Below are 12,007 nucleotides of genomic sequence, written 5' to 3'. Positions count from 1 at the left end.
CCATTAAAATGAAAGTGAAAAATTAGAGTATGTTTGGCATTGCCTTTATTTCTTTTTTTTTATTTTTAAACTTAAAATCACAAAAATCAAGATTAAAAATATGTTTGATATTATTATTTTATTATTTTTATTTTTTATTTTTCACCATTTCTTCACCACTACTGCTATCACCTCCACCAATGTCGCCACCTCCAGCCCTATTATCATTAGCATCTTTACCTACCCCTACTATCATCATCACCTCCTTCGCGATATTGCTAATACTCCTATCATCATAATATATTGTCATATCATTGCTGTCATCATTGCTACTTTATCATATAATTAATATCTTGCCATCATCGTCATTGCCATTGCCTTCATAAGACCACATTACTTTTGCTACAACGGTGCCCTTGCGAACACTATTGTTATCATAATAAATTATATAGAGTGATAATTTAGAATTTTCTTTTTTATTTCATAAATTTATTAGCAATAAATTTCAAAATTAATGCCTTAAATTAGTTACTAATCTCGGATTTACCATATCTATCGATATTTTTATATATTAATTCAAATAAATAACCATGATCTTAGAAGATTTATGATCTTTCCCAAAATTCTCCATCTTCTCTTTTGGAAGAGATAACCAAGATCTTATTTTATCTTATTCTTTGACATCTATTAAGAGATAACTGATATCTCAGGTTTTAAGAACATGGCCTCTGACCTAACGCAACAAAAAATATAAAAATCAAATCTGTGTGCGTATTTATTAAATCTTGCAATTAATAGTTAACTTTTTAATTAATTTGGATAATAGAACCATCAATGCTTTTTTTTTTTCTTTCACATGTATTGCTTGCACATAGCATTACTTTATGCAGTCAATGGCTATCCATGAGAGGTGAAGCACAAACATCCTTTCATTTTAAAACGCACAAGGTGTCAAGAAGGATCTCACACCCAATGCCAAATTCATAACAAAATAAAAACTCAAAATATTAAATATAATGTGCAAGGTCTAAAATACTTATGAATAAAAAAAAATCATAAGTTTGGTGACCTTGCTGATGTATCAAATCATCTCAAATTGATAATTTTAAAGGTATGATGCATGACTTTGATTTTATAACAAACTTGATATAAATAAGAATGCCCACAATATATGATTTTTTGGTTCATAAGAACTTTAAACTTTACAAGTTACATAGAATGGCTGGATTTTCATTTGATAATTGAGATGTTTGAGTTGGACATTGGTGTGGCTTGATTTTCCTTTGATAATTGAGTTGTTTGAATTAGACATTGGTGTAACTGGTAAAGGGGTAATACACAAAGGAGAAATGTAGTCAAAAGTTGAAATTGATTAAACCTTATGAAAATTTAGCAAAATTATATTAGTATGTTAGTAAAAGAATTCATGTTAGAATTGTAGTTTATTCAAACATTTGACCTAGAAGATATTGATCAAACACTAAAAATGAAATGGCGCAACGTTACACGATGTTATAATTATATGTTAAAACTTTGTATTAATCTATAAGACTACAATTCTAGAAAGCATATTTTTTTGACAATTATCAATTTTTGATGATTTTGAACCCTCTTGGAAAGGTTGTTTCTCAAGATTTATATAGTCCTTGATAAAAAAAAATCAATTCTTTCTGGATCCATATGTGACCGAGAGCTGTATTGAAATAGTGGCAATTTACATTTAGTTATTTAAATTTGAACTTTAGTAATATTAGAACTTTTCATAAGGTACTTTAGATGGCAGGGATTGCTTTAATTAAATTCCATGGCTATGACCACTTTTGAGCAATAATGTTATTTATATTTTTATATATAGACTAGCTGTATTTTGGTCAAGTTACAGAGTATATCTTTTGTACGGAGAGAATGGTTCACTTTTCTTTGCACGGATCCACTATTGAACCATTCATCAGGTGCTTTGAGATTTATCCAAATGGATGAATGATCGAGTTTGTAGTGCTTTGATAGATGTACATGAGTGATCTAACGATGAATTTGCACGAAAAAAAGTTAATCCTTTCATATGAAAGGTACAACCCCAATCCATTTTGGCTAAAGAAATTATGAGAGAATTTAATATGAAATATATCTCTTTCATTTCATAACATAGCATAGATAATTTTTTTTTTTCACTTTATGCGTTACAATTCCACTCTTTTTAGAATAAGTCTGTATCAAATACAATGGGCTATGCATATTAAATGACACATGGTGTTGCCCAGTATGTAGACAATTTTTTGTTAATACACTTGTACAGATTCAACCCAACTTCATCCAACAAATAAAGATGACAACCATAAATCTTCAAAACAACAAGATACACTGAACCCATCCCATTGTCAAAGTTAGGGTTTCGTGCTTTTAGGCACTCATCCCACAGGAAAGCCACAAAACCATTGAATTGAAAAAAAAAAAAAAAAAAAACCCTAGCACCCTCAACATCCAACCTGCCCCTAGTTGAGGCCCTCTCTCTCTTTCTAGGGGCTCAATGGAAAAAAGACCAGGCCTGCCCAGTCCTTCCTCCTCACCCCCCTGATTTTTTATTTTTCTTACATCCCTCACAATCCAAGAACCTCAACCCCCTGTAGCCTGTGTAGCCAGTTTTCTTCCTTCCATATTAACACTCGCACATCTCCCCTCTGTTAAATTTTTTTATTTCAACCCCGCTGGGCGGTCGAAACCGCGCCACTAGATGGGTGGCTCCGTCGACCGAGCGCCACGACCGTGACCTGCTCTACTCCGCCGCCACCTCGCCGCCCGCCGGCGGTCGAAGCCCTCTCCACATATTCGAATTCGGAATCGTCGTAAGCTTTTCTCTCTCTCAATGGCTGGCTGGTCCTCTTCTCGGAATCCCTCTCCCTTGATGTCGTCGACATCCTCCACAAGCTTCAGAGCGTTGGCTTCTGCAGGGATCTCGATGTCCCCGTGATAGAGCTTGGCGGGGAGAAGCTCGGCTCCCTCTTCGATCAGATGCTATCGGTTTTCTTCAAGGAGATCTACCAGAGGTGGGAGATCCGGCCTCTGCCGCCGATGCTCGGAGACGGGCGCCCGGTGGATTTATTTAAACTCTATTCGGTTGTACGCGAGAAGGGTGGGTACAGCTCGGTGACAGAGAGCCATCAGTGGGAAGCTGTGTCGGAGGTGATCGAGTTGGACTCTGGAGTCGCCCCTTTGTTGAAACTAATCTATATTAAGTATTTTGATGCACTCGATCAGTGGCTTTGGATAGTTTCAGAGAAGAATTCAGTGAAGAAATCGAAGGCCAAGGTCGGAGGCCTTCCGTATGACGTTCCTATTCAGAAAGTTGAGGAATTTGGCTCTACGCCGCCTTCAAAGAAAGATCAGTTCTTGACACCGGGTAGAGGGAAAGAGTGCAGAGAGCTGCTGCTTGCTAATAGTGAGTGCGATAATGGTGATATGATGGTTGAAGAAATGGCCACAGAAAATGGTGGGTTCTCTCATCTTAAACGAAAGCGGGAGACTGTGGTAGGGATGCTGAACTGGCTAAAAAATTTGGCAAAGAATCCCGGAGATCCTTCTATAGGAAAGTTATTCTTGAAGGATGGCGCGAAAAGTAAGGAGGCTTATGCATTCAATGAACTCTATGTGCAGGTGCTTCTGGCCAGGCAGGCAATGTTTATAAAAATGATCCATCGCACTAACGGTTCTCTCGTGCAGGTATTTGATGTCTTGTATTTGTCCGCTCTGCAATTGCAAACTTTAGCTCTTAATGCTTTATTAGATGGTGCTATGCCATATACTTGACGATCTATAGATGTACAACCCTTTGCATGGATGTATAACCCTTTGCTTTCTATAGAGCTATTTATACCACTAGGTCTGTATTGGTATTGGTCGGTGTTCTGCTCAAACATCAAATGACAGGCCTATGTTAGTTTTAAGTGCTTGAGATGCAAATATAGAAGGGATTAGTTGATTTCCACCTAATGTGGGGTAGCAGATATCAGAATTCTGGCTTCCACCTAATGTGGGGTGGCGGATATCAGAATTCTGACTTCCACCTAATGAATCAAGAAGAACATTTATGCTCTAGTTGCTAGGCCCGTAAGAAAAACCATTCTCGTCCAGTCATCAGAGCAACACCTTTAAATTGTTAAAGGAAAGTAACTTCTAGAGTGATTTACTGAACGATGCCAGACTAGAATAACCTTATCCAGGAAATATTTGAAAGTCAATTGAAAACAGAAGAGGTGAAGAAATTCCAAACTTTATGCAGATGGTAATTCCGAATTTGAGGCTTAAAGAGTACGTGTTTCAAATAACCAACTTGACCAATACGTGCATTCCTTAGTTTAACAATTTAAGTCGAGTATCGAGTTCACAAGCAGATAGTGTCGATGGACTTCAATACTGAAGCAACATGTGACTCTACAGCCTATTAGAAAATTTTATTTTTAGTTAAATAGTATTTTGATCAAAAATATGTGCTTAATGCATCCGGTTAAGGTTTGATGCAAAATGCTTTAGCATCCAATTGTTATTTTCAAAAGTTGGTCAAAAGCGGCTAAGGACTGCCTTTTGCTTGATTTTCTTAACATGCCTCTTAAGAATGTTACGATTGCTTGATTTTCTTATGATGTCTTTTAAGAGTGTTGCGGTGCTTTGGAGCCTATAGAGCACAAATCACGCTCAAGTTTTGAGTAAAATAATTTAATAAATTAAATGTTTTGAATATTATAATTGGTATCAAAAGCCATGCAAAATTTGTAATTTGATGTTGTAGAGACATCTTGAAGATCTTAATTCTTATTGTAAGACATGGAGGAATGAACCTTGAAAAGTGATTTCTGTTGGCTCCATGTTATTTATGAGAGAGTACTTACTCTTTGTAAGTATCCTTTTGTTTTCCTCTTTGACATCTTCTATATGTTTCTTTTCTTAGTTAAGTCACTTATTACCCCTAAGTATTTTATTTTGATGTTGATTACTTTAGCTATACTTCCATACTAGCGTAAGTTGTTTATATCAGATTTAAAAAGGAGTAATTGTTATTACTATAAGGGGTTTATAATACAAAATAATGGATAGATATATTAAGAAATATGTAATAGTATTAAATTGATTCATTGAAGTGGAAAGGTGATTCTATGGTATTATGTGATCAAGATATGCTTTGGATCAAGGTTCACGGACTCAGTACCAGAATCTGTATCGACTGACTCATGGTACGGATCGGTATGAATCCATATCAGATCGGACTGGCGCGAATCGGCATGGGGAAAGAAAGCTAATCGGGAGGAGGAAAAGAGAGAAATAGAGAAAGAGGGAGGGGGAAGAAAGAAAAGGAGGGAGGAGAAGCCATCGGAGAAGCTGCCGGACGGCCTCCAACTGACTTCCATGGTCGTCGGACGGTGCAGTCCACACACGCGGCACCGCGGGCGTGAAGGTGACGCCCCTATTTCATGGGGTTTTTTAAAAAAAATCTGAAACAATGTGAAGCCAGCAAATCCATTGTCGGTATCTTGAATTTTTTTAAAAAAAAGTTAAGTAAAACTGGCAAAACAAATGCTGACTTCACTATTCATCGTCCTTTTAAAAAAAAGACAATGAAGGAACAGGGGTGATAGCCACTGTTCCGCAGCCGCAGCTCCGCCCTCGTGCTTTCTGTCGTCCGATGGCTTCGGCAGCCATTTGACAAACTCCAATGGTCCCTTCGCCAGCCATGTTTTCCTCCGGTACGTCGCTCCCCTCTCTTTCTCTTTCTTGCTCGTTTAAAAGTCCTATCAGACAATGATCGAGTCACGGAGGCTTCCGCGGTCCTCCAGCGGTCGCAGCGGGCCATCGTTAGCCTCCGACAGCGTCTTCTCTCTCTCCCTCTCCTCCTCTCTCTCTTCCTCTCTTTCTCCCTCGGCGCCGGCGTGTGCCGCTTTCGAAGTTGAAACCATCCCGATTTCCCACCAGTCCAGTTCGGTATGCTCTGAACCGTCCGATTCGGGATGGTTCTAAAAATCTTGCTTTGGCTTTGGAGTATCAAAGAAGAAACTCCTAGGACAATAATAGGAAAATAATAAGGTCTACAATGTGGTATAGTTTATAATGTTGAGTAATAATGATGGTCTAGGAAAACATGCTAAACATAGCAAAATGCGAGAATATTGAAATTGATGTATTGATAGAGAACTATTTATAGCAGAGGAGCAATAGGAGTTGCAAAGATTAAGGACAAAAAGATGGAGAATCAGATGAGATAACATGGCCATGTAAGATAGCATGCTGAAGAAGATTGAATAAGAAGTGGTGTTTTCATCGTTATTGATGGATGTTGGAAGAGAGGGGAAGACCTAAGATAATATATTAATATGGATGAAAGTTCTAAGGATAGGATATGATAAAGCTTTAAAATAACACAAGGGAAAGCCCTAAGTATAAAATTCTTTGCGAGGGATAATTCATAAAGTTGGCATGACATAGTTAGGTAACCAAGTTTTCAGTCTTGGTACTGGACCAAGTCGGTATGGTATATCCGTGTATCGACACGCAGTACATTGTTGAAGTCAGCAAAGCAGCTGTACTATGTGTCAATATGGCCCTGTAACAAATCTGGTGCCATGCCAATGTATCGGGTTGGTGGGGTACAATCAATGCTTTGGCGGTATAGGCTAATCTAAAAACCCTGTGGCTAATGCTTGGTGGTTATAGTTGACTGGGAATAGAATGAAGAACACCATTCATGAACCCAACATTTGACTTGATCAATTTGGTGTTAGCACAAGTTTTGTTCATTTGGGACTATGATCTTGAGGTCTAGATCTAAAATTGGGATTTAGAGATACTCTTGGAGGGGAGGGTCTTGTTGGACCATGCATTTTTGTGTTTCTCCACAAGGATATCCCACAACACCATATGGGCACATTATACATGTGGGTTCTACATTGCATGCTAAAGTAAATAATAAACCTTGTATTTTTCAAAGTAAATGACTTTCTTCCTCCTGTTTGACCTATAAACAGTCTTTAGTGGCTTACAGTTGGTATAGTTCCTCTTTGACTGCATGGTCTTCCTGCTCTTGCCTTGCAATGCTGAGAGGAGCCAGGTAAATAAAATGGGGTCGGTGGTAGCAAGATTCTTGTTATGATTGCCCACTTGATATGGGCAATTGTCCTAAATGGAAGAGGATTTCTTCACAAAGGAGAAGGATTTATGGTAGTAGATTGACTTCAGATTTTCATGCTAACATTCTGCATCTAGATGTATATAAAGTCAATGATTTACAAGGTAACATTTGGCACCTAGTTTAGTGTGGTCTTCTATAGTGTCCACTTGCTTCATACAAGAAAGCAAAAAAATAGTCATAAACTAACATAGATGAGCCGATGTAATGCATACAACATGGGTTGGACGAACAAGTGGAAAGATTGACCTGATAAGTAAATGCAAGCTCTAAAGCTCTCTTGAAAATTATTAAACTTAAACATTCATCATGAAGTTATGTATCAAGGGAGTTGATGCAGCCAATAAGCCATTGCAGCTAACATCAAGTTATAGCATACCATATCGAACTAGGCAATACAGGGCGTATCATACCATATTGGCTCAGTACTGATACATGGTATGGATGGCGTACCGACACTTGATATTTCGAATCAGCCTCCATATCAGACATATACCAACCCAATGGCTAGGTGGCACTAGTACAGGGCCTGGTATTGAAATAGTGTACCTTGGCTAACATGTTTGAACTTCATGAATATGACTTTTGTAACAGCAGCTGAGTAAGGAATGAGGGAAGTAGACCTCTAAATATGATTTAAGGAAAAGCCTAGGAAGTTATGCATGTTCATGGTTCTGAGGGTTCCGAAGTAGATATGGTAGTCTTGCAGAATATTTTGGCTACTGATGTCTAGTCTAAAATAGAAAGTGTTCATAAAAAATATTCGAAGATCAAAATTGGATCTAGTAGATAATTGTTGCTAAATAAGGACAATTTGTTAACATAAACCTGTCATTAGTTTAGAAGTGATGTGGTACAAACTAAAACCAAAACTATTTTCCTTGATACTGTGTGTATCAAGCATTTGAGTAATGGTTCATCTAGAATTCTTTGGTTGAAAATTTTGATGATATCTAGCCGTACAATAGATCAAAAGTGGAACATTGTTGTCATCTGAGGCAAGTGATGTGCGCAATGCAAGAGGATAAAGTATACATTAGTTCGTATAATTTCACCTTGAGTTAAAGGTTATCCTCTTGTGGTTTGTGGTTTGTCATTTTGCCAAGGGAAATTGAATTTGACCATGAAAGTCATTTATTGATTGAGCTGCGGAGGAGCTTCCATGGCTAGTGACTTTTTATGTGATGTTCATTTAGATCTTTTAGAGCGAGGCACCAAGGGATCAAATACTAAATCCTCCAAAGAAGGCCCATTTGTTGGGGCCAAATCACCTGAGAAAGCTTGGAAGAAAATAGAGTAGAAGATAACTAAAACTATGCTTACATTGCTAGAGTTTAAGAATATATATGAGGTATCATATACCATCACATATAGTAAGAGGATATCCAGTAGTATAATTTGGTAAACAATTTAATGATGCTCAAAAATGATTTAACATGTAACTTTGAAAAATATGTTATTGTTTAAACACTTGGGCATTGGTAGCACTACTTGATCCATGTTGAATATTTATTATATTTTGACCATGAAACTGAGGGGTATATTGTTCTCAAAATAAGCTGAAGGTGCATAATTGGAGATAGACTATAAAGAGGTCAATGACTTGGGACTGAAAACCTACCTTGTATAAACCATGACCATCGAAGTTGCATGGTTTAAGAAAATTAAGAATCAATATGGCAATGACACATATTTGGGAACCATGTATGGAACACAAATGTTGAAAGTAGAAACAATCTGAGGTGTCCATTGCAAATGGGTATTGCATCCACCAAAATCACTCCTGAACTCTTTGCTACAGGAACATGTCACATGTAGTAACATTATCATCTCATTTGAGTAATTCTTCAGATATTTCTAGCCTCAACAATTATTTGCCTTGTTTCTTCATGAGTATTTTATTATAAAATGCAAGTAGTCATATTAATTTGAATCCAAGTAATTTCCAATAAATTGACTCTAATTTCTAAAGATTGTTCATGGATTAATTGGTAAAATCATAGAATATAACCTAAAACTAGTGTTTGCTGTACCGTCCCATGCCATTGGTATGGGCATGCCATACTATACCAGTATGTTGTACTGATACTGTCATACTGGTCCATTCTACATACCGACATTGTATAAGGATGCTACCGGCATGGGGTCTGGTACCAAGATAGCAAACCTTGCCTGAAACCGTTAATTTTTTATTTTCTTGTAATTACATTGATAAATGGTCACATTAGGCAACATATTTCTTGAGAACTAGCAGCAGCTTCTTTAAACATTGGGTGATTATCTGGAGATCCACTGTTGGTAATAATGGAGTTTCACATCAAGGGGTTTGTAAGAAATTTTGGTTGGAATAGTTCTTCTAGGGAGGCCTTTACCCTACTTAATTGAGTTGTACTACCGAGTATCATAGTATGTTGTACAAGACCACATGATATTACTGCTAATGCATAGCTTATACATTTCATATTATGATGCTAAGAGATTGCATACCATATACAGGGGCAAAAAATGTTATGTATTGTCTGATGTGATATGATTCATGCAGTGGTTCAAGGTTTGCCATACCAGTAATGCCATGTGCTGGGCATACTTACCATATTAGTACTAAGCCAATACTCGTATGGTGGGTGTACCAAGTGTCAATATGCTGAATCAACAACTGTACCAGGGGTATGGAGTGGTATCGATATGGGGTCCGTATAGAGATTGCAGATGTTGTTTTTAAACCTTGACTAAAACTTCAAATCTTGTTTTAGTGAACAGCTTGTCCTGTCCTTTTTTTTAGCTTAAATCAACTACTTTGGCAGCTGCTATTTGGTTAGCATTTGCCTGGGTTTCAAACTGCTAGTGCTTTTGTAAGCTTTTTTTTTACCTCTTTTAGGTGAACCTTTCTTTTGTAATGTTTGTGAAGTTAATTTATGTTATTAAATCCCATAACTATACCAGATATCATTGCTGTAGATGCAGATTGTTGTAGACACAGGGAGTAACAAAGTGCCAAAATATGACAGTTGGCTATGTTAGTTGCTTTTAACGGTTACATATCTAAGTTCCTCCATTAAAAAGATTTCTATTTGCCTTTATTTTTTCATTTATAATTCTCCTATTGGTTTCCTTCTAGAAATTGCATAAATACTCATAATTCTTTTGTAAACTCAATGTGGTCCTGCAGAAAGGGCAGAAGGTGCATCCTTCCATTTATGATGATTCTATTTATGGAGATTCCCAGGCTAGAAAGAAAATAAGAAGCAGCCAGAGGCTTCAAGCCATCAACAAGCAATATAATCTGGGCTATTGTTTTGATGCATCCACACATCCTGGCGATGACATGGATGAGAAGGGTCTTATGGCCGTGGGATGGGAGATTAGTGATGTCAGACAAAGACTTCAAAATCCCAGCTTGATGCTTGATGGAATAGTTGACATGCTATCGGATCAACTACAGAAGCAGCAGGTCCCTCTGGGTCCATCATTTCAGGCAGATATGCCAGATTGGACTGGCAAGCCTTCTGAAACTTCTAGTGATCCTGAAACCTTGAAATGGTTGGGGACACGGATTTGGCCTCCAGAAAATCAAGAGAAAAGGCTGTCATTCAGTCAAAATCTTATTGGAGAAGGAAGGAAAGATACCTGTCTTTGTGATCGTCCAGGTTCTGTAGAGTGCATTAGATTTCATGTTGCAGAGAAGAGGTTCCAACTGAAACATGAACTGGGTCTAGTTTTCTATGCTTGGAGATTTGATCGCATGGGCGAGGAAGTTTCCCTTTCATGGACAGAGGAAGAGGAAAGGAAGTTCAAGGACATCGTGCGCCAGAATCCACCATCTCGAGCAAAGAACTTTTGGGACCAGCTTTATCTATGTTTTCCTTTTAAGGGGAGGAAAAATCTAGTGAGCTACTACTTCAATGTGTTTCTTCTTGGACGCAGGAGTTACCAGAACCGGGTGACTCCAAACAACATTGACAGTGATGATGAGGAATCAGCATTTGGCACTTTAAGTAATCGTTTTGGTCATGGTGCAGTCAAGGTTCGTGAGCCTCAGTCTATTGTCTGCGTTCTTAATGAACAGTGTTTGGATTTGGATAATGATATGGACACAAATTAGAATTCTAGGATGGTGGTGTAAACTCGGATCATCATATTTGATCTTCAGAGCAGCAATTTTGACCAGAGATGATTATTTTTGCTCTCTTGCTATTATGATGATGATGAAAACTCTCATAGAGGCTAAATCTTGTTGTGGATGGAGATATGTTTGTTCCGGAGAAGCAAAAGTGTGCAAAGATTCCTACTGACATGGTTGGCATGAACTCAGGCAGATTTGGATTCTCCTGCAGTGTTGGGATGATAGCAGCCATTTGGGTACATACTGGCACACAGAGGCTGTCGAGTGTAGACTGTACCTTCATTTTGACCTCAAGCACCAAGTAAACTTGTCCTAGAAGTGGCAGCATAATCTTCAAGGTTTCATCATACTTAAATTCCTTGTGTTTTTTCACTTTTTTTATCTTGTCCTTAAAATGCTTAGTGAAAATCATATACACATGCCATTGTGTCAAAGGATAATCAGTCTAGTTCTTTTCCTCCGTAAAGCATATATCCTCCAATTTTTTTGTCCCACCATCAAGAAATGGAAAGGAGAAAAAAGAAGAAAAGAGAAACATTGGAGAAAAAAAGAAAGAAAAAGGAACATTAAAGTGGCCTTTCGAAAAAATCACATAGCAGATTCTGTTGTTGAAAATATCAATCTAGGAGTGTTCTTTACCAAAGAACACGTGTTCTTTGCCATTTTGGGAGCAAAGGCTTGCATTTTGCTGTTGCTGTTCTCATAATTTGTGCCACAAATGACTATTTTTTTCC

At 37.7% G+C, this 12,007-nt stretch overlaps 1 protein-coding gene across 1 annotated transcript; it reads left to right on the top strand.

Moving 5' to 3' along the window:
- The first annotated feature begins 2,731 nt into the window (after positions 1-2,731).
- Positions 2,732-11,707, top strand: LOC105043042 (AT-rich interactive domain-containing protein 2). Its single transcript, XM_010920446.4, has 2 exons — positions 2,732-3,696; positions 10,320-11,707. The coding sequence occupies exons 1-2, from the start codon at positions 2,989-2,991 to the stop codon at positions 11,250-11,252; spliced, it is 1,641 nt and encodes a 546-aa protein (XP_010918748.2). The 5' UTR covers positions 2,732-2,988; the 3' UTR covers positions 11,253-11,707.
- The last annotated feature ends 300 nt before the right edge of the window (positions 11,708-12,007 follow it).

The sequence above is a fragment of the Elaeis guineensis genome, chromosome 4, assembly GCF_000442705.2.
Source record: "Elaeis guineensis isolate ETL-2024a chromosome 4, EG11, whole genome shotgun sequence".
Lineage (NCBI taxonomy): Eukaryota > Viridiplantae > Streptophyta > Magnoliopsida > Arecales > Arecaceae > Elaeis > Elaeis guineensis.
This window is presented reverse-complemented; position numbering and strand designations above follow the sequence as displayed.